This window comes from Empidonax traillii, unplaced genomic scaffold, assembly GCF_003031625.1.
Source record: "Empidonax traillii isolate 1590-97213 ecotype Southwest subspecies unplaced genomic scaffold, ASM303162v1 scaffold943:size483155, whole genome shotgun sequence".
In the NCBI taxonomy this organism is placed as follows: Eukaryota; Metazoa; Chordata; class Aves; order Passeriformes; family Tyrannidae; genus Empidonax; species Empidonax traillii.
The window spans coordinates 318,006-345,824 of record NW_020956136.1 but is presented as its reverse complement, the minus strand read 5'-3'; the positions used below and the strand labels follow the sequence as shown (position 1 = coordinate 345,824).

Genomic DNA, 27,819 nt, shown 5'->3' with positions numbered 1-27,819 from the left:
ATCCCCATTTTGTCCCATCTGTCACTCCTGCTTCTAGCAGTACATAAAACATCTTTAGTGTTATGATAATAACTGTTCCATAACAGCCTAGTCATGGGTAAACCAGAATAATAGTCATCTTAAATATTCACTACCATATAAATAGCTAAAACGCTATATTTTGTGAACCAAAGGGACCCTTTATTATTGTGATTATCATTATTGAATTATCAAGAATCACCATAAAATTTAAAACATAAGTAAATGGATTTCTTCATGTTTTGTACTACATAGATTCTTTACTGATATAAAGCAGAACAGAGGCATTCATAGATACAAGCCACTTCACACAGGAGAGGGACACGAACACAACCACCACTACTTCTCTACAATTAGCTGTCCATCCAGTACTGCCTAAGGCATGTGTGTTCCTGGACAATATTTCCCTGGAAGTTGTGTCAAACACCACAAGACTATTTTGTAATAACTAGATCCAACTATTCTCTGCTTTTTGTAATTTTTCAATATAACTTCTGGGTTTAGATGTCATTTAAAGAGCTTAACCAGCACACTTCAGAGTCTAATTGTTCAGTTTTTTTAATCTACAACTTCAGTACTAAATCCTACACAAAGTAATTCATTACTGACGGATGGTTTATTATTGTTAAAAAAAATTTTAAAAAAAGGGGAAAAATAAAATGCATATATAACAAAAAAAATCAACATACTGTAGAGTTTAATGATCACCATCTAATTTTACCTTCAGGGAACTGTATGAAAGCAGCCAACTAAAACTTGGAAGAACAGCATTCCCCTACCATCCAGGTATTACATACAAAAATACAGAGTTGCAAAACTGAGCATCTGATCTTTGCTACCAAGAGTGATCTACTGCCCATTTCAATAATTAATTAAAACCCAGTTGTTAAACCTGTATCAACACATTCCCCATACCCTGCTCAACTTAATGCAGAATTCCTAATACAAATAACTATTATTGTTTAGCCAACCCATTCTCCAGGACACCATGTCCATGAGAACACCATTTCTGGCATGTATGCAGAGACTGATGCAGCTGGGAACATCCTCACTCATCCCCTGCCCAACCTACCTGCTGCTGGGACATTTTATCAAAACCTTTAGGTCTTCCTTCAGAGCCCAGGAAGTTTCTGGATAGAAGATCAATGAAACTGAGCCACTTTCTTAAAACAAACAAACAAACAACTCCACCAAAACCAAACCAACCAAACAAAAAAAACCAAACAAAACTTAAAAGATCATTGAATCCCTGAAACTGAAAAGCAAATCAGATCCTAGAAAACTCAAAGACTGAATTTCCAGCAAAACTGAAATTTATGGGAAAGCACCCAGATAAACTGAACTGTGCTGTCATCATTCCAGCTCTTCTGCAGGACAGCCGCTCTCCCAAAGCTTCTAGTTCTTACTGAACAGAGTCCCAGGAAGCATCAAAAGACTTTTGATACATTTTACAAAGTTTTCTGTACTGAATTTTTATTTTATAAATTTCAGCCTTCCTATTTAATTTTAACACATTTTAAAATTCTTCAGAAAAGGATTTATGTGTGTTAAAAAAAAAACCTTCTTTTCCCCGCCTACAAGTTCCCTTAGTACATCTGCTTAACCTGAAGTCCAAGTTAACAGAAGGGTTTGAGGATTTTTAATCTGTAAATGTTCAGTGACAAACTTATCAAAAAATGCTTCAGACAGTTGCAGAACAGGGGCGTCTAATTTTCACACATACAATACAACCATCTTCAAAGAAAATTAGAAGCTGTACAAGAGAATGAAAATGTGGCCATATGTTAATTCTTTAATCTTAAAAGACTGCTGGTGTCACCCCAAAGCACATGCCACGATGTGATCTATCCCAGGCTCTCAGCCCAGAGGGCCCTGTTCTAGTCCCATTAAGCCAGCAAGAAGCTTCCAGTGACTTCAACAGAAGCTCCACGAGCAGCTCCCAGCCCAGGACTGCAAGGCTGAGCTGGTCTTAATCAAACTACCAGCTGTGAATGGCAAAAAATATTTCATTTGTCCCTGTACTCCCACAAAACATCACCATCATTTCAAGGGTTAAAGGAGAGGCAGGAGGAACTCACCTGACATTGCTCTTCTCCACTTATTACCCAAAGCACAGGTCTATACATAAGCCCTGCTTTCCCCCCTCCTCCACCCTTTTTAGCTCCTAGAAGATCCCAAAACCTTGAGGCCACTTTTTCTGATCCACCATAAATAGCAAGCAGGGAGTTCTATGCAAGCTAACAGGATTTAAAGAGCAAAATAAACAGGATCCAAAGAAAATTTCCAAGCAGCTATCCTGCTGAAGGTCTCAATAGAAAACATTTGTTATGAAGTAATAAGAATTTGCATAATTTTGGGGAATACTTTGTTTTCAAAGTAATTCTCTTTTTCACCTGCTTAGGACTTGACCATGTATGGATTTAGTTAAGTTTTGTTGATGGCAGCTCATGTTTAACCAACTGTTTTTAATTTACAAATTAAACTTGTCAGAAGTAGAAATCCTTCCCTTGGAACCTTTCCAATATGTCAAGAATTAATTCTAATGAAAACGGCATTGCCTAAATGCAGGATGGCCAGTTACTTACTTTATTTACACAAAGTCCTTCTCAGTTTCTTTGATAAAAGCAGCTAAATCTTTTTCGTCTTTCATGTTTTGTCAGCACTTGATTCCTTTTGTCCCCTGGCTATTTGCCTAGCTGTGGACAATAAGGCAGGAAGAATAGAAGCAGATTGTTGGAATGGCCCTCAATAAACCTAATTATGACATGTTGACTGCACTCACCATGACATATTCAGGAGATCCAGGCTTATTCAATTACCCTTGCCAGGTTTCTCTTTCAGACCTAAAGTTATCCTTTGACTGTTTGTATTTCTGAACAGTATTCATGTTCATTGTGAAAGAAAATCCCCTGGACTTTGAGGGGTTTCTCAGTTGATGCTGTTATTGTAGCTAATTTTTATTAACTGAATGATAACATGATAAAGAAATAGACTTTTGTTATGTAATAAGAACAAATCAGTGTGTGCTTAAAGTTACACCTTTCTTTCCTTCCCCCTCCCGCCCTCCCCTCCTGCAGAAGACAGACAGAACCCATAATTTCAGTTAATAAACAAAACTGTTTTCTCAACCTGTGTTTAAATTTCAATGGCACTGAACATAACCACACTGAAAACTTCTGGCAGCCCCAGAAATCCTCCTAACACAAAAAACAGCACCTCCTTCTTCCCAGAAACCTGTTTTATCCCCAGCATCCAAAAGCCACAGAGGTGCTCAGCACTGTCAGCACCAAAGACCATTTTCCACGCATACCTTTACACCAACAGCTGTTTCTTCATCTGTTTGAAACAGTGTAGACAAACATTTTATTTAAAAGTCAGGCTGTACATTGGGGGAGCAACTTACTCCACGGAAAAACCATTCAGGGACCATGCCAATAGTTTCTGCAAAACCACTTTAGGGAGGCTGTGTGTCAAGTGGACAAAAGAATGAAAAAATGAAAGAATGCTAAAAGCAGAGACAGAAAGAAGCAGCCCCAATCAAACTCAGCTTATACGTCAAGCAGCTTCAAAAGAATTAATATTCATGTCTCTATTTCAAACCACTGCTCAGCTGTAATTAACTGCTTTGCTGCTAAGCTCTCTGCTATTTCCCTGAACAGCTCCTATGATTTTTAAATTAACAAAAGTCTGCAAAACAAATTGAAAAAAAGTGTTTAAGTTATTGCATAAATAACTTCTTCTTAAGCTGAGTGTCAGCCCAAATTTGCTCGATACTAACACTTCACAGGCAGGCAAAATATGTTGCTCTAATACAAATGAGTACTCTACTGTTTGCTGGGACAGCCTCTTTTACTCTGAGGGACGGTCCCAGTCGGTGGTTTCAGAGCTGATACTCCAGGTCCTTCCTGCCAGCTTTGGTGCCTGCTATCCCTGCGGGAAACAGCCACCACAAAAATTGCTTCTGTCCATCCTCAGAGAGGATGCCAACTTCTGCACCTCCTACAGACTGACTGACCTGTGTGAACCAGTGTCTGGTGTGGGAGGGCAGGAAATAAAGTGAAAATATTGCTTCTGACATTTCTTCTTGGTCAGCTCTCTAAAGGATCGACTCTTCTCACTTTTTGGAGTGAGAAACCCTGGTCCACAGAGAAGGTGACTATCTCAACATTTGTTTTCCTTCTGGTTAACAGAACTCTGAATATGCCACAACAAGAGAAAACTTTAGGGAAAAATTCCTTTTAAATACGTTCACTTTGTCTCAAAAGCAATAACAGAAGAATCAGGTCTTTAACCTTCATTTTCTAAAAGCAAAAAGTTTAAAATTAGGAACAAAAATGAAAAATAAACAAACAAAAATATTTAGTTCTGCAAAACGCTGAAATAAATGATTTTATGTAGCCTAGATTCTGCCTTTTGTTTTCTTCAGAACAAAATGCTGCCATAATTGTCATTATTTGACTGAGTTTCATGTTCAATGGACTTGTATCTTCCCAGCAGAAAATAGTTCTGAGACCTCCAGACCAGCACAACCTCCAAAGAGTGTTTAGAAAGACAATAGCACGAAATAATTCAAAGGATATTAGCAGTGTTCACATGGAGGGGTGCCAGAGGAGTGTCTTGAGGTTATAGCCTTGTTTACTAAGTTGTCCACCCCACAGTGCATATTCATAGGATTGGGTTTTGTTTGAAACTCGGGGGTTGGGGGGGGAGTTGTTTGTTGTTTCATTTTTATTTTAATTTGGAGACTTTGCTGACAGCAAGACCACTGAGCAGCAAAAGAAACATTCCTTAATATGCGTAAAATACTCCATTTGCATCCTTGACTAATAAAAGCAGGTACAGCTTTGCTTAAATAGTTACAAACTCATCTTTTGTACCAAGCACATGATTTTTTTTCTGGCTCCACGAGCAATGTGGCTGGTCAGACCTATCTCTGCCCCAGTTCCACAGTTCACGTGTCTGCAGGGCACATCTGTACACTTGTGTGTGTGAAAAGTGACAACCACAAGCAGAAGTTACAGAGCATCGTTCCTTGAGATCTGCAGTATTTCTTAACAATACATTTAGGAAACTAATATCAAAAGACACATACATCAGACTGAAGTGTGCTATACCACCTTATTACAGAAGCCACATTAAAAGCAACAAGAAATCCTTTAAATTTTCCCCAACCATGGTATTATTTATTCCATAACTTGGTTTATATTATTAAATAGAATAAAATTCTCTCTAAACAGCAACTAATATCCCCAAAGAAAAATTAGAAAAATAACTAGACCTTTCAACAGAGATAATTCGATACCTGGCAGTACCTCTCACATGCCCTTGCTCAGGAAAAAGTCCTCTGTTGTTGAAACTACAGAATTATCCATAAAGTCAGATTGAGATCTGTTACACTGCTGGAAATCAAGGGAGTTAGACAAAGGAACCACTATGATTTGATGCCAGCAGGCATCAAATTTGATGCCAGGTCCAGAATCTGATCTAAAAACATTTTCTATACTGTGGCACTATTTCCTAACAGTTTACTGGGAAACCAGTGTGAAAGTACAAATTTGTAATGCCTCAGTCTGTTATTTATTGTTCCACAAGTGTAATTAGATTAAGTCAATATCTCAGATTATGTTGGTTTCCTCTTTGCAACCTATCAAAACTTATCAAAAAGGAGATTAAAAATTGTTCTTTTACTAAAATTTGAATCAGGGATCCACTGCAACTACAGAAACACACAGGGAAAAGGAGACGATGGCAGCTGAATACAAGTGTACTGAGCCTGCTACTGAGGTCTTTACCCAGCTCTCTTCCCAGGCAATCAAGGACAGAGGTAGATAAATACACAAATATTCAGGAGGCATTTGGGTAACAGAAACTTTTCTGACGAATTTTCAGGGTTTTATTCTATTTTGATACCTGTAAAGGCTCTTTCTGCAAGTGCCTGTGGCACTCCACGAGTGATGAACATCTGATGGAAAGTGGCAGCAAAATAAGAACCCCTTCTGGCTGTCAACTTCCCCCTACCTCAATCTCTAACAAATAGAGTGTGGTTTAAATTTGGAGAGAGAATAAGGTAAAAATAATACCCTGAATCCACCTAGTACTTTTCCACAAGGGAAGTCAAAGGACATTTATTATTTTATAAAAATAAGTACTTTGTAGATGAGAATATAGAGCCATTACCATGGTCAAAAATGTTCTATTCATATTCCAAGAGACTAAAAATGTTCTATACAAGTAGGATACAAATTCTCTCATTTCCCAAATATGTTTTAAGCTCTGTACAGTTCATACAAAACAAGGACTATTATACAATTCCCACTAAAGGTCTAAGACTGTCAGTTCACAACAGAACCAGAATCCCAAATGCTCTTTTCCTTTACTTTCGAAAAACTAAAATCCTGCAGACAACTCTGACAAATCCAAGTCTGTTGTCCCATAGCTCTAAATCCTAATTATTCTTTCACCCTTTTCCCAAAATTAAAGATAAAATTGATTTTGAGTGTTTGTTCATATACTTGATTTTCAGTGAGTTAGATGGCAGCTGCACACATCTGTTCTGTGAAACACCCCTTTGCTTTGCTAACTGAAACTCTCTCAGCAATGAAGCTGAGCTCACCTGAAATCATTAATGAAGTGGTCACTCACCTTTTTTTTTCCACTTCCTGAGTGTTTCCTTGGAAGCTTTCCTCAATAGGTGTGCAAATCCTTTTATAGGAAATTTAAACCACCCAACCCTAAGCTGCTTTTTCTGTTATCTTCAACTGCCCACAGACTGTCTAGGTAAGTTATACATCCCAACTGCTACTGTTGTGGGCAAATCATTTATTTTCAACCTAGCCCTCACAGAAACCTTGTTTCCTCTAAAACAGCCTGACTAAAGTCAAGGATGCCTGAGCACGTACAACAGGCTTGAGCCAAGAGACAGAGCATGCAAACAGAGATCTTCCACATCATCCCAAAGGCTTATTTTCCATTCTTGAAGCCATCAACTCAAACACACCATGAAACAGTTACTGGAACGTGGTGTTGCCAGCTTGTTCATAATTACTGGTTCTTCTTCCCTGCCTAATGCATAGCTAACTGAACGAGGGCTGTCACGAAAAGGGACTCAAATTTTAAGTCTGGCACAGCTGGATGATCAGGATAGGAACAGAGAGGAAACAGAAAAACCCTCACAGTCTCCTCTGTGCAGCACTTCAGTCCTCACACAGGCTCCTACCAAATGTGCTCTGAGAACAGCCTACCTGAGCCCTCCCTGAACCTCAGACAAACTGCATCATGGTTCATGAGACAGGTGACCCAGGGCTGTCCTCCCAGAGCTTTGCTTGGTCACTGGTTCCAAATGACACCAGGTTTTCCCTACCCTGCTCACCAGAAAGTGAGTAGCCCTGTCTGCATCAGCTGGAGCACCAGCATAGTTTAGGGTTGTGGTACAGACTGCTCTGCTTTGTGGTCTTAGGAAACTAGAAGAGCTGATTTCTCCATCAGACATCCTCTGGTTTCTCTGTTGTGTCCCTGCCTTTTACAAAGACTGCCCCCAAAGTGCTGCTTAAATCCATTTTAAAACTAGATAAATGACTCTAGACTGAAGCACGTAACATCCTGTAAATAAACTCCTAAGCAAAAGGAAAAAGGTTTTAAAATTCATAAAAGAAAATGGTAAGGTAAGGACATGTTGAAGATGGATGCTATTTGGAGTTTCTATTTTCCTATCACATAAGCATCCCCTTTACAAGCCCTGACACTGCATACATACTTGCAGACATGAAGTTTGGTTGCTTTTTTAATGTACAGCAGTTATATTCTTGGACTGTTTATACTAAAACACACAGGGGCTATTTTTTCACCTTAGAGGCAAATTATGGCATATGAATAATGAGTATTTTTTTGGAGGCAGAGAAATAGATCATCATCTCCTTCCCTCTGGCATGGTGCCTTCCCAGCAAGGAAGAAGAGGAACCTGAGACCTCTTTATGAATAAGCAATCAAGTCTCATGAGATGGGATAGTTTAGTAACATCCAAAAAGGCAAATCAACTGGAGACAGAGATAGCTGAAGCTGGGTACCTCAGTTTGCACAGGATTTATTACCTCCTCTGCTCCAGGAGGAGAATCCCAGCTCAAACAGCTCTCCCCATCTTACCTCAAGAAGAACCTGTCAGGAAAGAAAGAATCTAGCAAGTTTCCACTTTGGCCTTTGAAGTTCTTCCTTGGCTGACTGATGCTCGTCCATACATAACTAGAAGAAAAGACTTCCATTGTGCTGCTCTTTACACCAATCGTATTATTCTCCAGACAAAAGCTTTCGAGTCTTAACTTTTAAACACACCTCTCTTTAGAGTGTACTGTTTCTAAGCCATAAAATCTTTTCTGTTCATTTAAAAAAAACGTAGACATCTTTCCCCCTTCAATCTACTCTGGTTGTTAGACTTTCGGTTTACTTTTTGCAAAGATGCACAGCAGTCAGCAACAAAACAGACAGCCCTTGCCCTCAGAAATACAGTATTTTCCCCCCCTAACTCTGTCCCCAGTGGCTTATCCAACCGGGCTTTAAACATGAAACACGACCATTGTAGGAACTCCCCGGTTTTAGACGAGACCTGGTGAATAATCACTCTACTGAAAACATCTCCAACATCTGGCAACTCGCTGCTATTTGCGGGGTCTGCGCGCTGGGTCAGGCCGGGATGCAGGAGCAGGGCAGGGGGTTAAGCAATGAACATGCTCAGCACCTGCTTGCTCTCTGCCTGATTCAAATCAGTATTCTCCTCTCACGCCCAGGAATGCTAGAATTCCTCCGTTTCCTCAGAAAAAACTCAAAACTTTTTCTCCCTCAAGGAAAGGGGGGGGGGGGGGGGAATTAAAAAAAAGAGACAGAAAAAACCTATCTGTTTAAGGTCTGACTAAATTTCATTAAAGACAATGCAAGTCTTGCTATTACATTTAATTGGCCTTTTTTAAGACTTATGAAGAATCTCACATGTTTAACACTACTGATTAGAGGAATCAAGGATGTTAAAAAAAACAAACAAACAAACAAACAACAACAACCAAAACCTAAGTTTACTGTTTAAACAACAGACTGCAACAATATAATTTTCCTTCAGTAGAAAGAAGTCAGTAAAAATTTTTTGTTTCAACAGCTCTGGAAACCAGATTGAGCCTTCCTGCAAGTTGTACTGCAGTTTCACATCTAAAAACTTTTTTCTTTAAGACCTGTAGACAAATTCAAGCCAGTGTATCCACTGCAACTGTCTCCTCAGTTTTTTAGCTCATAAGCTGATGCCTAAGTTGATGTACTATTTCTCCTTGTCAGGAAGAACGTTTATAGAAGAAATTTCAGATTTCATTTAATGAAAGTTTAAAACCAAACCAAAATAGTTCACCTCTAATCAGCCTGTGCGGCACAAAATCCCACCACTGAGAAATGCATTCCCTTGCATAAAGATTGAGAGCTATAGCTTTAAACTGTAAATACTGGCAATATACAACAAAAGAATGCTAAAAGCACGATTTTTATCTCCTTTTTCTGCTCAGGCCATGTTTCTGTTTTAACAAATACGCTAGTAAAAAATAAACCTAATTTTAAAAGAAATAAAATGCTTTCAGCAGCTATCCAGAAAATACAAGTTTTTAGTGAATGCAACAGCAACACCAAGTTGTAGAAGAGAAACGAGCACAAGGCTTGCGTGCCCAGTCACAACCACATAAATTTCAAGCATCGAATACTCTCTTAGAACCTGTGATTATTTGTATTATTGAATAGATTTTCCACACCACATATTTTAGAAAATTGCAGGGTATTCATGGGAGACCCAGCAATAGACATGTATCAAAAAATGTTGTATTCCAGTAAGCACACTGTGGCTCAGAGCCTCAGTATAAATTGAGGCAACACCTCTGAATTCAAGATCTTAATCCCAGACCTCACTAGCTATTGATCTGCTTTAGCTGTAAACAACAGTAATAAAAGTATTAAAAATTAAGGTGCACAGTCTTTTTAGCATTTTGTCAAAACACACCCACCTGCTGCTCTGTGCCAGGGCTTGCAGCATTTCTCTGCTCAGTTAAGTGCTGCCACTGGCCCCTCCACAAACACCCCCTGGTGTTCCCCAGCTCTGCAACCCCGAGGGCTGGAAGCCCAACCACTCTTCCAAGGGCTGGCTGCAACCCTTCCTACCCACAAAGCCTTAATTCTAAAGCATCTTTCCATCTGGATCTGCAGTTTCGGCAGATGAACTGTGGCATCTGAACCTTAAAACGTTTTTGATTCCTGGACCCCAGACATTTGGAGATAACACTGAGAGAGGAAGATATCACTGGTCCCATTTTTAACAGAAAAACAAATGAAAACAAACAAACAAAAACTCCAAACAAGCAAAAACCTCAAAACAAAAACAAAAAAAAAAATCCACAAACAATCCAAAACAAGCAAACAGAAAAAGACCCACACAGTTGCAAAGAAAAAATTTAACCTGACAGGATCACCTGACAGAGAAATATCTTCTGCATTCCCAGCCCCTTCTCCACTGCATGCACTACCAGGATGCACAGCAAGAGAGGGGCATGCAGGGGGAAGGAAATTAGGGAAAGCATAGAAATCAGGAAACAGCAGATTCTTCCTGCTCGGGGGGAGCACGGCCAAGCAAGGGCAGAGACCAGTAACTGGTAGTTGGAGCCAGCAATCCTATCTCAGCTGTCTCCAGGTATAAGCAACGCAGAAAGTCACTGAAAGAAATGCAGAGCAAATTGTACCAATCCCAGCCAGTTCTCCTTCAAACCAAAGTCAACTCTTCCAGCACCAGTTTTGCCACAACCACCTTTTTTCATGTTTGTTTGTATTTAGGGGTATCACTTACTTATAAACAGCTCAGTCACCAGGATCACTCTTTCTTACTCAAAAGGGGTATTAAAAAAAGATCCGTTTTCCCAATTCAAAGATGCAGAACCACACTCTTCGCAGCCCCGTCAGAAGACTGTTAAAGCCTATGAAAGATGTCTAGGGCAGCCCCTTTTCTGCAGCAGCAAACAAGCACCAGCTGTCCAGAGTGGGGGAAAACCCTCTAACCCAAATCACTGGGACCTGAGGGATCCACTCAAAGAGCTAAACGCCACCAAGTGCAAAACACCACCTACAAAGCACAGCTGTGACCACATCTCCACCTAGAGAACACAGCCGTCCTGTGTAAGCTTTAAACTTCCCATTAAACACAATGAAAAGTGCTTGCAAGCCTCTCAGAAGAAAAAGGCAGAGCAAGGAGCTCCCCGGGGTGGAAATAGGGCAGCACCAGCTCCCACCTGTGCAGGGAGTCACCCCAGCACCCAGCCCTGAATCGCCAGGGCTGTCTCCACTGCTTCCAACTCGCACTCAGAGAAGCACAATGCGTCTTTTTATGGAAGGATCCAGCCCTACAAAAGGGGCCTGATGTGCCCCAAGGGAGCTCACATCACTCCAAAAAAGCCCTGAGGCTAAAACAGGAGGAGCAACACAGAAGTGCATCCAAAGGAGTTCCCCCTTTGCCGTCCTGGGAAACCCGTCATTCTTCATGCCCTCCCTATGCTAGCCAGTGGCCAAAAAATAAGCACCAGGTGGCCTGTTTCCTTAATAGAGTGACTTTTCTGCATGGTAACACTCAAGATTAAGAACAGATGAGCCCCTCATCCACTCTTTGATCACCTGGAGAATCTTTTTTTTTCCCCCTCACAGCATTTTTCTGGGGTGTTTTATTTTCTATTTATAGCTACCATTATCAGGATTCAGATATTGGATATAGCTAGGATTCTTTTAATATTGACTCAAAATTTTTGTATCTGATTTCCTCTTCCAGGACTAACAAGTTTGTTCCTGATGTCAGTTTACGAGAAGTATTTATGTAATCAATCATCGCTCCATCTTTTTGACTGCCAAAGCAAGACAAGTACAGTAACTTTGAATTCTGGTTTGTTTTAAATTGCTCCTTGGCCAAGTGATCTCTAACAGCTTAGAGACAAATCCTGTTTACGGCCATCACAGTGTAGGTTTCGACAACCATTCAAATTATGGGGCTGGTATCTTTCTGAAACTTTCATTTGCTGTGTTGATTAGGATCAAAGGTTGAGGGGAGGAATGCTGTATAGGGAGACAGAGCATACCTCCTCTTCTGGCCGGGGAAGAGCCAGAAATCAGAGGCAGCAAGCAGCACTGCCACTCGCCCCACCAGGACTGATGGAGCAGATTGGTTACAGAGCTCCTTACAGCAGAGAGCCCAGGGGGTTTTGTTTGGCTTTTTTGCTAAATCATGTGTTTAAAAAAAAAATGTTAATGCCATTTTCTAAAACAGCTCTTTTTAATTTGCTCTGTTTGTAGTATTTTAACAATGCTTACTCGCTGTGTCAGATCTCTTCTTTACCAACAAAAATACACATTTAGCTCTATAAGGTGTTGCCAAGTCTGAGAAAGTGAAAGTGTTCCCTCAAATGCGGAATATAATAAACTTTCACACAGGTTCAAATTCAGTGATATAAATAACCTGCACAGCCCTAGCTGAGAGCACAGGACTGTTCTGAAGTAAATGACGACACAATTTGGTATCAAGAAATTTTTAAGCACAGATGAAGAAGGAAATAACGAAAGGATAAACAAAATGTCTGCTGTATGCAGCCATTTTGCATTTTGTGAGCATCCCAAGAGCCTGCAATACTTCTGGCTGCTTCAGTCCCTTTGGGGCACCAGCTCTGGGCAGGCTGGCCCGGGTCACCTGCCCTGGTGCACACAACATGCAACTCACCACAGTCCTCAGCGCTGTTCAGAATAGGTGGACAAGCAGTTAGTTTTGAAAGTTTTTCAAAAGGAAACACTGTATTCGTTGGAAAACAAGTTGTGGGTACTAAAGCAACAGAGGCTTGTGCGGTTTTCTGTAGAGCTGCCAAATATTTGAGCATTTTTGCTTGAGCCTGTTGATTCAAAAGAGAGCAGGTCAAATCAGCTGTGCTAAACCAGGGATGAACCCACCGGGCTTTTTCCTGACTGTGACATCTGCTGAACAATCTTCTAAATAGGTTTCTAAGTGTTTTCATCTATTATTTTCTAGTTCCACAGACAGCGGCAAAGACCGTAGTTAAGTCGTATACCATAGAGGGAATATCCACCGTGGGCAGCAGGGGAGGTCAGCACATACCAGTGCCTTTCTCTGCACCACGTATTAAAAATCTACAGAAAAAAATTCGTAGACTACCTCCAAAATACTGCACCATAAAGATCTGATGTCTACTCCCTTAAAACACCACTCCTTAGCTCGTAGTTGTTTGGAAAAATCCTTTCCTATATGTAAATACTGATTATCTAACTCAGTGTTTGCTCACACACCAGCATCAGTTTACCACTACAGTGCAGGTAATCTTGATTTATACCCTGGTAAATGGAATTCCAGAGAATTTTTTTCCCCCCCAAAATCTATACTTTTCAGGATTTCACTGTGAAAATGGCAAAACAGTGTATTTAGCTTTCCATTTTCAAATTCCTTTAGCTAAATATTTTCCACTTCTTTTTTTTTCTGTCAAAACCCTCGCTTTCTGAAAACCACTTATTTTGCGGTTCATGAAACCAGCTGAAACCTAACCTCCAGCTAGTTCTGTGCAGGTTTTTTTTCACCGCTCAGCCTGACAGGAGAGTCTGGATAGGTGTCAGAGTATTTACTGGGACACTGATCCCCCCCCTCCCACCACCTCACGATCCATTTGACCCCTCAGCACTTCACACCAGATCAAACAACCAGCCCCTAGGTCAAAATGAAAAAGGAAGTCCTGCCACACCATCGCCTGTAAAAAGGGATTTTCTGTGGAAACATTCCCTGCTACTCCTTAAGCCTCGTTTCTGTAAAACCTGTCCATATTTATCTCCATCTTCAGCGAGCCAGCCTAAAGACACAAAGACAGAAAGTAGTTTTAAGTCCAATTTGGTTACACTGAGTATGGTTGGTGCTACTGCCTCGAGGGGGGTATATGGGTTATACATTGGTTACAATTTTAACAAAGTAGTGTAATTTTGCCAAAAGAAGTGTGGTTGCTTTTGCTTCTCTGGCCTGGTACATGGAAGAGATTCCAATTATATTGGCATGAACAGTCCTACTCAATTATATAAGGTGAATAAGATTTGACAGGAGCTGAATAAGCTGTCTGCTTGCAGAAACTTCAGCCACAGACAGTTTATTCCTCATACTATTCAAACCACAGTGATCTGTGCAGCGTTATATCTGATAAAGAAATTACTGCATAGTCATTTTTGGATCAGACATCCAACATGAGGTATATCACAAATATAAAAATCCTTAAGACAGGTCCTTAAATGGGCTTGTGCATGATATAAATGTTGATCAAGTCTGGCAGAAAGTGCACATCCAAGCAAATATACATTAAAAAAAAAAAAATATCAAAAGGTAGCAGGGATAACACACAGCTCACCACAGCTCTCCGTGGAAACAAAAAAGGTGAGTTCACAGACTTAAAGGAAATTTGTATCAAAAATGCTTTCAAGGAATGTTACCTCTCACTCTAGGACAAACTGCCTCTTTAAGTAGCTGAGTACTTGTAGAGTATCCACAGACTCGTATTTTAATGAGAGATAACCAAACAGAAACAGAAACAGAGGGTATTAAGAAAGCGAATGAGAAAATTTAAAAAAAAAAAAAAAATCTGTCTTAGCCCTTTACTCTGCTGTTTGTCACAACAGCAGAGGAGGGTCACCCACCTAAAAATCAGTGCAAAACCAGAAGAGGATTCCTGGCTTTACCAGGCTTCTTACTACAGTTTTTGAAGCTAAATTTCTGTGTCCAGTGGATGCAGAGGGACCTGGATTTAACACATGCACAGCCTGCAATTCAGGTGAAACTTCATATCATAATTACAAGACAACATAACACATCCAGATTGCACAGTCTCTTCTACAGAGGATGTTGTGGGATATATTTTACTATCTCTGAAATAAGTGTAGCATTCTGCCTTGCAAGAGGGAACTGATTATATTTAAGGAGTCTCAGTTTTCTGCACAGCCTGGTTGATCCAAATTTCCCCATTTTGGGAAGGGACAGTACAACCATCCTCACTGAGGCAAGAAGGGTCCATAAAATCCAAACTGAAGAAAATGCACAAAGAAATGTTGCAAGCTGGTTTGTGCCCCCTTTATACTTAGGGCTCAATCTGGAGAATGGTCTGCCTTCTCAAGCTCCCTTTCTTTTATTGGCAGCCCTCGATTATTTGTCTCCTATATGATTTGGTATACAAAGACAAGCTTTTTTTTTTTTTTCCCCCCCCCTTTAGGCTACACTTACCAAAAAAATTACATGCAACAAAATGAGTTTTAGTAAAATTCCATTAAGCACATCATATCTTACCTGCTGCATTAGGAACATTTCAATGCACTGTATACTAAAAATAAAGTGGCTAAAACAAAATCAAATCCAATAATACTAAAGAAAAATCCTCAGCAAAACTGTAAGAGCATACAGTGCATGCACACAACAGACCATGCAAAATAAGGATTCCATTCAAATTTCACATCTCATTAAAGACAATTTGGCCATTAATCCATACGGGTTTAGGAGCAAAGAAGGATTTTCCAAGACAGATAAACTGAAATGATCCTCCTTTGATCTCCGAGGTTAAGAATCAGCAACAATGGAAGATGAACAACAAGGGGCAGAACCACTGGCCTTTTTATGTGCCACAATGGCATCAGCAAACAACTACTTAATCAATATTTGGCCAGGGACACTGAAAACTTTCTTTTCAAATTTTAATTCCTAGTTGTAAAACAACTGTAGGGCAACCAGCAAGATAAGACATTAAACTGACTGCTTAATTGCCTTTTACTGTCTTACTAGTTATATATGCACATTCTTAATAGTTCGTGAATCTTTATTTACTAGGATGAATAGATGACCTGTCAACAATTACATCAAACTCCACTAACTAAATAATCTCAGCCCATGACACACTTTAACTCTAATGTGTCCTCAGTGAGTTTTAATTTCATTACGCTTCACGTTTTTTTTCTAGGCAGAGTGATTTAAACTGAATTAGCTTAACAGCATGGGGCAGGAGTACTCCAGGGCAAGTAAAGCAAAATGCCACAGTCACACTACACTAAACAAGGTCTTGTGGTGAATTATGTTACTGCACATAATTTTTATGAGCCAGAGAGCTCAGCGTTTGGGGAACACTTGGAAGAATCCTGCATTTTTATTTCTATATTTTGTTCTTTCTCTGGCCACACATATTTGCTACATAGGGTTTAAAGTGACATTTACGTGGAGAAATTCGCATTGACTGCCTTGCTCTGATTTATTGCTTTGTGTTTCACTCAATTTCTTCTTAAATTAACCAGAGAGCACTTTGTAGTTCTGCTTCATTTCCCAATGCAGTTTTATTACACAGCTCTGGGGACTCATGACAATTTATCACTATCAGCTTTATTGGCCTCCCTCTTCTAAACCCTGTTCCAAACCTTATCAATAAGTAATCCCAATACTAAACTAAACCATCCCCAAATAAGTGTTAGATAAAAGTGTCATCTTTGACTGATACAGCAGAGAATCGCTATTCAGAAGCAGACACGGGAAATTATTTGTCTTAAGGATTTTATCAGTATTGGCTTTTACTTTCAGCAATAATTGCTAATTAGCTTTTCATCTAATTAAAACCTCTGTCTGTCTGCTGATTCCATTGCTACCTCTGTAAACACAGACACAAAGATCCTAGCCCTCAGTAAGAGTTTTGCAAGCGTTTCACTCAGGATTAGAGTCACACTCTTGTGCAGCGGGTACTTTATACCAACAGAATAGAACAAATTTGGGCCCCATTCCTGCCTGCCCCAGCCCACGTGAGGAACGTTGCACACATGAATAGGCCCTTTGAGGGGGACTCCTCGCTGTTACTCGCCCATGATAGCATTTGCAGAGCTGGAGCTCTGATACCCCAAGCCACCAAACCCATTTTACGTACTAAACCTGAGGATTTCTCTCAGAGCTGCAGTTGCTCAGGCACATTACAGAGCTGGTTGCAAGAAAAGCCTGATCTCTGCTATGGTAAACTCCTGCTGATGTCAAGGATTCTGCAATTATAGGAGGATCCAGAAAGCCAAAGATACAAATGGCATTTTCAGAGCAAATTCCGGCCGAACTTAACCAACCACGTTTCTTGCCACAGCCTTTTCAGAACGCCACTGTGTAAGTCTAATAGATTAAGATTTTCTAAGCAACCAAATAAGATGTTAACTTGGGTACAAATTCAAGTTAATCAACTGCTGTGTGTGAAGCAATCTGACATTTGCTAAAATAACATTTGGCTTTGTTCTAGATATATGCAATTAGAAAAGCTGGAAGGGAAGCCCACAGCAATTTTGTTTGAAGAGGCACTGATTCTTAAGTTGAAGAAAGTGTCCCTAAGATGGCAAAACATGCAAAGCCATTAATAAAATCATGATTTCAAGGAAGGGATATGATATATCTATATACTATTTCAGAGAGTTGCTGCTAGATTAACACCTTTTGTACACACTCCTGAAAGTATTACTAATGCTTATGTCAGGCGATTAGCCTGCAGTTAGTCTGACAATTAGCATTCTCCTCAAAATCCTCCCCCCAGCTCCCTCCAAGACAGGAGGGTATGGGCTGCTCCTGGCAGCTCTGGAACAGCAAACTCCACTTTCCAGTCACTCTAAAAGCAAACATTTAGCACCTTTCTAAAAATGCTCATCATGTTGGGATGGCGAGGTCATTATTGATCACCGAGGCCATCAGTTATTATTATTATTATTATTATTATTATTATTATTATTATTATTATTATTATTATTATTATTATTATTATTATTATTATTATTATTATCTTAGAATAATGATTTGAAAGTGGAAGCCTGGCTCAGAGCCCCAGAGTGATGATGGGACAGGCAAAGGAAACAAAGCTGTCCTGGATTTGCGTGGCATCACCTACATCAGTTTACACTCATGCAACACCTGGCTTTTCTACCCAGGCTTGGACTCTCACCATTAAGATATGAGGAAAGAAAAGGGGAAAAGACAGACAGAAAATATTGTTGGCAATATTTGCCTTGAGCCAAATTCTGGGCTCACTAAGGAGTTTTTCTTAATTAAGCACTATTTTCTTGTCAGCTCTGAGAGCCTCCGAAACAGCAATGTTCGAGTTACACGAGTCGATTTCTTAGACCTGCTAGTGGCCAAATATATAAAGTACTGCATGAAATTCCAGACTCGAGAAGATAATTGCCTGCAGCCACAGTCATCACATTTCATTCAATAAGTGAATCTTTACCGGGAACACTGAGCAGGGGAACACACTGTGCTTCTCAGCCCACAACAGCACTGCACACAGCACGTAAGGCCTCTCACGACTGTGCCCTGGGACAGGACACTGTAGCAAAATCAGGACAAGACCTGCATTAGAAAATCACAACCAAAATCTAACTCGCCATCTGCCTTGTCCCATGCTGCAGCCACTAACCCAAGAGTCTACAATGCAGAAATGAATGGGATAACTAAAACTGGTATCTGGTGCCTGCATTTAATCCCCTCCCTTAATAAACTGCCTTTATTCGTTTAACAATCTAAAAATAACTGGCTGCATGATAGTGACCAACTCTAATCAAAACATCTGCCAGCCCATCTAGCCTGAGCTACCCTTTAGATCATGTGCCACCACTTCAAAGCCTGTGCATCAAGTCAGTAATTGTAACATTGCATCTAAATATTTAAGCTAGGGGTTGGTAGTCGCGTGTCCCATTTACAGTCAGCATCTGTCCTCTAATTCCATTACAGTACAAAGCAAAAATGTTTCCCAAAACTCACAAACAGGAAAAGCATCACACAGCTAGAGAGGCAGCAGCAGCTTGAACTTTAGAGCTGCTGAGCAGGGCTTTTGTGCTGAGGTCCTTTTTCTTCCTCCCCCTTCAAACTCCCCACATACACACACTAAAATAGGGGTGGTGCTGAAATTGTATTAATGTGAGCCTCAGGCACACAGAAAAAAAAAGAAAAGAGGAAGGGGAGGGAGAGGGGGGAAGGGTTTGGTCCAAGATGAAAGTAAGAAGAAAATAAAGGAGGCAATTTAGTCTGCTGTAGCCTGAATTGCTCTCAGTACAGCCAAGGGTAGAGGCTTGGGATGAGTAGGGCCCTTTTTGGACGGGTGCGCATGACTGGGGGAGGATCCGCCAGGACAGGGCCCGGGGGCCAATTCCACTGGCTGGGAACAGAGGCCCCCTTTGAGGCCGGGTGGGGGGGTCCCGGCCCCAGCCCCGCTCGCAGCGGCCCAAGGACCAGCTCTACACCCCATCACCGGAGTGCTGAAAGCCACTGGTTTCTGCCAGAAAACAACAGCTATTTTATGAAGGGGGGGAGTTATCAGATTAGTCAGCAAACCAAACCACACAAAACTCCCACCAAAGGTACAAGCGGCTCCCTCTTCTGTAGCGCTTATGCTAAAAATAAGCCCTGATGTGCCATATAAAGGCACAAAACTTTCTCTCTCATGTTTTCTTATTTATGGCTTGTGCCTTTAAGAGAAAATTATCACGCATGCAGAAATACAGATGTGCTATTGTAGAACTACCAGCTTTCTGATACACGCTGTGACAGTCAAGGTTTTCTCTAAATATATACTCTAAATCAGGGTTGAGAGTGATGCAAACAGAGATGCTGAAATACAGCACACAGGGCTGCACATGTGGCATCTGTAAACACCAGTGAGAGAATCATATTTAAGTGTCTGCAAAAAGGCTGGAACAGAATCACACAGGGCTATAGTTTACCTACCCGTACATGTGGTGGGAGAAATCCCAAGTCACATGATGTACTGTTTCTGTCCCACTTTTTAAAAAAATATCATGTTTCTACTCTCTCTAATCCCACTCTGCTGCAAGTGCTCCTTGAATCTCGAATTAGCTACCTTAAAATGACAATTGTTATACTTGCCCTCAGAAAAAAATGCCACTCCTTGAGCCACCAAAACGCCCACGGTGAGGAGGGGATTTCGGTCAGTGTCAGCAAACATCCAGCACTTATGTGTTCCCGAGCAGAAGAGCGATACTTTGCTCTGTGCTCAGCCTCAGGACTTGCTTTCTGACCTATCCCACAGCCTTCCCTTGCACCCACGCTCTGGGATACCTCAAGCCCCTGAGACCAGAGCTATAAAAACTCCACATACTGCAAAAGACTCACACTTTTTTCCCCTCCATAACATGGAGCGCTCCGTGCTGAGCCACCAGACGAGGGTTTTGCTGCACAGCACTCGGATAACCTTTGGACACACCACAAGCAACCCGAGTATTGGAAAGGGCATCTGAGATGCGCTGCCAGCGGGCACCCTCGGCCACATCAGGCCTCATAACCAGGCTGGTGGGCACTGGCAAATATGATCCTGCAGCATCAAAATCCTCAGGAGTGCTGCCAGGTATTTCAGTAAGAGGGCAGGATGATTTTTATAGATGGAGTGAAATCGAAGCTCCTCAGCTGGCAGTGGGAATTGAAGCAGAACCTTTTTTTGTTGATTGGATACAGAAAGCAGTGGCACACTTCTTTTATGGTTTATGTTTTTCTTGTAATGATCTCCCTGGTGTGCTGTCCCTATAGTATTACACTACATTTAAGGCACAAGTATGGCAACACATCCCTTCTGAAGCAGCAGCGCGCTCACACTGCAGCATCCTGGCCACTCCAGTAATGAGATTAAGCAACAGCTTGCTAGTCAGGGAGGGGGAGCAAAGCATGGCTGTGGGAAAGAGCACACCCTCCCTCCAACTGCCAAACCTTCCCAGCCACTGTCACAGAACAGACAGGATTATCAAAGCTGCTGTTTCCACGGAACTGTCCGGTCACGTTCATGCAGCAAAAACCTGCTTGCCCAGGGCAGGATAGGGCTACACTACCCCTTTTCATCGAGGGGAAATTTGCTACTGATAGAACTCCAAAGAGGCAAAGACATTCACATTCACAGAAAGCGAAGGAGAAGACATATTCAGGGACAGAACGCAGCCTTCTGACGCAACTGGGAGGCAAGAGTGAGCCACTGTTCACAGCAAAGCATCACTGGCTTTCCTGCAATAAAATATTTTGGGATTCCCCTGGGCTGGCAGGAGGCAGCTATGCACCAATATGCTGATTTATAATAGATCAGGAGCCCCCCTTTAAAGTGCAGAGAGTAAAAAAAAAGGAAGATTGTTTCAAAGACAAGAAGGGATGGGTTATACTGATAGCAAAATTTTTTCTCTTGCTGTCTCCATTAATTACTCTTTGTTCCATAAAGTAATGATATTATCAAAGCTCACTATCTTCTGTTTCTAATCTCTGTCAAGAAATTCAGGAAGGCAGCAAAACTAGTTATCTAGCAAGTAGGACACTGAATTTAGCTATTTTTCCCTTGATGCACACCCCTCTTGGAGCAATCCTCTGTTGAAGGAGACGCTGAGGGAAACTCTGGACCCATCGTATGGGGGCAGCTAGACCAGGCAATCAAATTGTGTCTTCTGGCCTTAAAATCTCTTGTTTATTTTTCATCTTTTGCATGTCTGTATTACACATATCTACGCAAACACAGACACACAGAAGATGAAGTTTCCTAAGAATTTTAACAACAGAGTTCAAAACTATGTTTTGGGAGTGTTTAAGGGTTTGTTCCTTAAAAACAAGGACATTTCCTACTGCTCAAGAATGGGTTCCAGTTGTCCTCGAATGGCACCAGCATCTCAGATGCCTAGAAATGCTAGAAACACTTTCTGTCTAAAAAGAGCTATTTTTTTTCCACCATGGAGAGTCCATAAAACTGCGTGGAGCATCAGCTATTAGGGGCTCATTGAATAATTCATCCCTCATTGCAAGCCCATAATGTCTTTTCTCAGCCTTTTGTGGGGCTGTTTTCTCTTCTTTTCTCCTTGAATTATAAAAAGGTTGCCTTCTTTTGTTCACATCAAGCTGCTGCTAGCTGAAGCTTTGTCTGTGCAAAGCCAAAGTGTGAGTTTCAATGGACTCCCCCCTCTTTGTTTTCCAAGTTCATCTCCAAGTGTAGATTGTGTATAGAAGGCCTTCTTTGTAAAAGCTGGAAAAGTTGTACAAATGTTTGACCAGCTCATTTGGTACTTTTGTCTCGCCTTCTCCAGCGCCTGTGCATGTGCTGGGCAGCGACTTCCACACACACAGGCCGCCGGCCGGGCCCTGGCCTGCCCCTGCACCCTGGCCCAGCCGGGAGCCGGGCACGGCCGCGGCGGGAGCAGCAGCTGTCCCCCCGGAGCAGCCCTTCACCTCCGCCTTGTTCAGGTTGCAACCTCCTCACAGCCCCTGGCCAAGCACCAACACATGCTCTTCCCAGCAGTTTTAGCAGCAGAAAAAAAAAAAAAAAAAAAAAAACCAAACCAAAACGTGTGGCTCCCTGCTCCGTTCACGACTGCAGAGACTTGAGGCTCCACGGTCTTTGGCTACAACTGCCCCTTCTATGCAGCTGTGGCCTTTTGCTTGGCCTGGGAAAGGAGTCCCTGCGTGGCTGCGACGGGGGAGCTCTGTGGAGGCTCCAACATTCCCTGCTCTCTGAAAACCAAACTCGCATTGACTCCCATCTTCATTCCCACCTCCGCGTCATTACTGCACACCACCGGGTCGTTCCACCAGGGGAAAGGGATGCGATAGGATGTGGTAGCCATGCCATTAGGCCTAACCCCTGGCCCTACACCTCCCTCTGCACTGGCCCCAGGACAACCTCAGGGAGAAGGGGAGTGATACCCACCAACACCCGGGGCTGGCACTGCCCGGTCCCAGGGCCTTACGGAGAGCTGGGGGAAATGGGACTTTACCTCTTTCACTGAGGATGCCATCAATGCTGTGCTTGGCCTTCTTGTCGCCTTCCTCCACCTCCTTCCTTTCCAGCTCAGCCTCCTCTTCCTCTCCTTTCCCAAACTTGCTCCGCAGGATGCGGCTGATGGAGCTCACTTCAGGGGGGAGTGCAGAGCTGTGAGCGGCTCATCCCCAGCAGCCCCCTCGAGGCGGTCGAGCCGAGCCCCCCATCAGAGCCGCTGCCCGCACCCCACAGCCTCAGCCAGTCGGGGCGTTGGGGAGGCAGCCGCCCGCTCCCCTCCCCGCAAGGTTTCACGGGGAATTGTCCTGTCCCGCACTGGATTCTAGGGAGGGCACAGCGGCTCCCAAGTATCTTTTTTTTTTTTTTTCCTGAGCCCGGGTAGTGGCTGATAAGAAAAGGCCACGGACACCCGCACAAATACTGCTCCGGTTCCGTGTGGCCCCCCGCCCCATCCCACAAATAATCCATCGGCACAGGGAGCTGCTCCCCATCTCCTGCTTCCCAGCTCCCGGACTCCGGCAAGCCCTGAGCCCTCCTGCGGCAGCAGCCCGGCGGGGACGGCGGAGAAGCGTCGAGAGGAGGAGGGGAGGAGGATGAAATTACAATTTAATTGAAAACACCCCTCCGAGCACAAGAATCCTCCCGGGACATGGTAGCCACTCCGTGGGCACCGGCCCGGCCCGGGGCTCCCATCCCGGGGAGTCGGGGTTCACCCGGGCATCGGGCTGCCCACCCCCGGCCTGCCCCCGACCCTCTGGGACGCGCCCGAGCCCCCCGCCCCCGTACCTGACGGCACCGTGTTGCGGTCACACACCCCGTCCTTCAGCAGCTTGTCCCGGATCTCCCAGCTGAACATGCCCGCGTTTTCCCGCTTGTATTCCTCGATTTTCTTCTCAACATCCGGCGTCGTCACCTGCTTCAGTAAAGACAAGGCGAGCGGGCACAGTCTGTAGGGCCGGGGGCGGTCGGGGGAGTCCGGTCTGCCCCGCCGGGACCCCCGGTTCTGCCGGGGCCTCCCGCGCCACCGCCAGCGACCGCCGACTCCGGCTCCGCTTAGAAACCCCGTTATAAAACACCCGAGGACGGGCAAGGTAAAATCAGAGGGGACACAGAAGGTAATAACGGGCCCGCATAAGACAAACACCCCCCGCGTTAAACGAAACGTCTCAGGAAATCTTCCGGGGCTACAGGGAAGGTGGGACCGAGCCCTCGGCAAGGAAAATCCCGAATTAGGCAGCACCCGCTGCCGTGTGTTCGAGCTGAAAGTCCCGGGGAAATTCTGGGAATTCGCGATTAGTGGAGGACTCCGGGCAGCGAAGCTCCAGGTTAGTAAAGTTTCGGCTCAACAAAGTTTGCAGCGCCGAACGAAAAAACAGCATAATAAAAAATTAGGAGAGGTTCGAGCACCGGGAAGTTCCTTCGGTGGCCTCGTGGTTTTAAGATAAAGCTAAAATCAAACAAAAGAACAGTCTCCGGTCTGGGAACAGCCTTATGTTCAGATAACACACTTATAAAAATTACATCTACTGCCAACACCGAAGGGAAAAGTTCGGGCATTGCTACTTTAGAAGAAACAACCGGGGAAGAAATCTAGCAACAATTTCCAGCAGAAACACAAGCTTTTACTTCTCTTTAATGGGAATGAAAAGCTGGAGGAGAAGGCTAATCTTGGAACAAGAATTCGTCTGCATTATTGTGAGCTCAAACTTTTCGGCGGTGTGGCTATAAATATACACAGCTTTAGAGGGGGGAGAAAAAATAAATAGAGCAGGAGAAGGAGCAATAGGAAGACAAACAGAAATACAGGTCGTTTAGCTGCGTTTTGCAGCGAAAGCAGCGAGGGCCCGATCCCGCCGCGCTGTGCCAGCCCTGACACCGGACCGATCGCGTCCCGGTCCGTCCCGCAGTGCCGAGCCCTCCAGTGCTCCTGTGGGGATGAGCGTAGGGCACTCGGGGTTCTGGGCAGCCAAGCGCTAAAAAAACCACCCTTTTCGCCCTTGTTTCGTTTGAGATTTTTTTTTTTTTTTTAATAGCGTTCTCTTAATTAAAGTATCTAATTTCCAAGAGCTTCAACAATATTTTCTAAAGCCTCGGGAGCTTTGAGAGCAACAGGCAGGGACATGGAAAGAGTGCTGTGCCCCACGCTTGTCTATGCCCACCCCCTGCCTCGCACGTTCCCCCCGGCCCAGCCGGGTGCTGCCCTCCCGTCTGCAAACCCCAGTGCCGGCCAGTCTGGGCCATGTCCCAGTCAGGCCTCACTCCCTGCCACCGCGGCCTAAATTTGCCCGGCTCTGGGCGGGCAGGAGGGGCTCACCTTGGGCTTGCTGCCGCCGATGGCCCCCGGCCGGATGGAGCCCGTCTCCTGGTACCTGCAGAGAATTTTGGAGACGCAGCCGTGGGACACTCGCAGCTGGCGGGAGATGACACAGGGCCTTATGCCATGGTGGGCCATCTCCACTATCTTGTGCCGGATATGGTTGGGTAAAGGCCTGCCATTGATAAACACTCCTCCGAGCTGATTGACTCTGCCCTGGCCTAGAGGGGTAGAGACTAGAAAAGGAGGGAGGGGAGGCAGGGGAGTAAATGGTGTTAACGTCTCCTTCGGATCCTGCTTCGTCTTTTGTTGTTGTTGTTACTGTTATATTTTTTGTCTTTGCTTTTCTATAAAGCAACTCTCTCCCGCCCGCCCCGCCGCCCCGCAGCGCGCCCGGGGCCCGCAGCCCCCGCGGAGCCCCCGCCGCCGCCCCGGCGGGCAGGGGAAGGCGGTGAGCACGGGCTTCACCTGTTGCACTCATGCCCCAGCCGGCTTTCAGGGCCCACCCGACTCCAGCGGAAAAGGGGAGAGAGATGCGGGAAGGCCGCGGTGTCCCCGGCGGTGCGGTGGGAGCCGCCGCGCCGCCCGTCCTCCCTCGGGCACGGCCTGGGGGTCCGGGGCACCGCGGGGCCCTCGCACCGTCGCTGCCGTGGGGAAGGGCTGCCCGGCCTGCCCAGGACAAGTCCACGGTTCTAAAGTTCCTTTCGATTTCGTTCACATGGCTTTCATTTGAGTTTAATTGTTTTTTTTCTAACTTCGTCCTAACTTTTTCCCAAACTTTGGGCTCCCCAAACTACCGCCCTTTCACTCCGACGAAGAGCGGACCCGGGGCCCGCTGCTGACCTCCCTGTCGGTCCCTCCCGCTCCCGGGATGAGTCGCCCTAAGCAAGAGAGGATGGAGCCGCCGGTCAGCAACAGCCCAAGCCGTGCCCATCCCGAAAAAATCCCTGCCCTGACAGCCCGGGGGAAACCGGGCGGCTGTTCTCGAGTCCTCCGTGCGCCGTTTCTGGCGGGCCGGGGGGTCTGCTTTGTCCCGGTGTCCCGGCACGGAGCGATTGTCCCTTTCCCGAACGGGAGCAGCCCGGGCGCGGTCTTACCTTCCAGCGGGAACCCGCTGCGGGGGTAGTTCTGCCCGGCCCCGGGGCGCATCATCCTGGGGACAGCTCCGGCCAGAGTTGTCATCGCGGCGGCAGCGGCCGGCAGGGTTATATCCAGGTGAGGGCTGATCTAGGGGAGACCCGCGCTGTCAGCGGGCCCCGCCGAATCAGGAGCGGTCCCGGAGGGGGTGGGGGATGCCGCCGAGGGGCGGGGAGGAGGCAGCTCCGCCACTGCCCCTTTGTCAGTGACCCGCGCTGCCCCGCACCGGGAGGGCAGGGGCCGGGCCGGAGCCCCGCGTGGCGGCGCGGCTGGGCGCGGGGAGGGCGGGCTGGCGGGGCGGGGGGCGGCGGCGCGGTGCCCGGTGCGGTGCCCGGTGCGGCGGGAGCGGCGGCCGCGGGGCCGGGACCATTTATCGGCTCCGTGCCCGGCGCGGCTCCGCCGCGGCGCCGCCGCGATTGGCCCGGCCCGGCCGCGCCGCCCCCGCTGATTGGGCGAGCGGGGCGGCTCTCCCGCATCGCCCCGGCCCGCGGCTCCCCCGCACCGGCACCGCACGGCCCGGCCCGGCTCGGTTCCGTTCGGCACGGCATGGCACGGCACGGCACGGCACACCCCGCGCTGACCCCGCTGCCAGAGCCGTGTTGGACCCTCTCGCCGCAAGCGGAGCGCGGCTGGCGACGGGGGATCTACTGGGTGTCCCCCGACGGCCGCCCCGGATCGCAGAGAGAAGCACCAGCCGGGGCGGCCTGGACATCTCATCTCTCAGGACCCCGTGTCACTGCGGGACTCCTGCAGGGACAGCGCTGGCCTCGCTGCCACGAAACGCTTTTTCTCCTGGCTCCGCTCCTGGAGCACCAGTGGCTGCGTGGGGGGTAACAACCTCCCTGTTTTTTTTTTTTCATTTTAAGGAAAAAAATGCTTCTTCCTTCATTCTTTCTTTCTACTCATTTACTTTGAACCGAAATCTCTCGCCGTCCAGAAGCATCATCTCTGGAACAGACCGTGCTCACGGTTTTGAAAGAGAGAGCTGCGAGTGAGATGTCTGGGAGAATATCTGCTTTAAAAAACCGATGGGACAAGAATGTCTCTGAGTTTCACGCGTGTGCGTGAGTGCTTATATGCGGGAGTGTATGGGTGCGAGGCGGTGCGTGTTAAAGTCTTACTAACAAGCGTTTGTTCCCAGGAATTTATTGTAGTATTCAAACTAAACTGCTGGAAAAATAAAAGAGGTAAAGTCTGCCTCGGAGCTGGAGTGCCCACAGCAGGATATGACGCCAGGAGTGTTGTAAAGACTGTCTGTCCTTAGAGAAGGTACCATTGTGCACGGCCTTTTATTTATAACTTGGTAAGTGCCAGCAAACTCGCCTCCTTTACACTCCGAAGTGCCAGCCCGGCTTTCCACAGGGCTCTTTATTTGCAATCGTCTATTCAGGAACTGTCACTCCCGAGCTTCAAGTTATTCAAGACCTTAATCAATCAAAAGGATGAGAATCGCTCAGGTTTCCTCCTTTGAAATGAGGGGAAAAAAATGTTTTCTGTGCTCCCAGTCCGCGTTCCCTTAACGAG

The 27,819-nt window shown here is 45.0% G+C and overlaps 1 protein-coding gene across 8 annotated transcripts in view; it reads right to left on the bottom strand.

The window, feature by feature from the left end:
• Positions 1-26,433, bottom strand: part of PAX3 (paired box 3) — a 77,528-nt gene extending 51,095 nt beyond the window's left edge. For 4 of the 8 annotated variants that reach the window (XM_027903205.1, XM_027903207.1, XM_027903201.1 and 1 more), the window contains exons 1-4: positions 26,256-26,433; positions 25,159-25,394; positions 23,631-23,760; positions 22,843-22,977 (exon numbers count right to left, since the gene is read on the bottom strand). In XM_027903205.1, the coding sequence (XP_027759006.1) occupies positions 22,843-22,977; positions 23,631-23,760; positions 25,159-25,394; positions 26,256-26,340 (586 nt within the window). In that variant the 5' untranslated portion in view covers positions 26,341-26,433. The remainder of the gene's footprint in view (positions 1-22,842; positions 22,978-23,630; positions 23,761-25,158; positions 25,395-26,255) is intronic. The other 4 variants (XM_027903206.1, XM_027903208.1, XM_027903202.1 and 1 more) reach the window with 1 other exon arrangement.
• Positions 26,434-27,819: the final 1,386 nt, after the last annotated feature.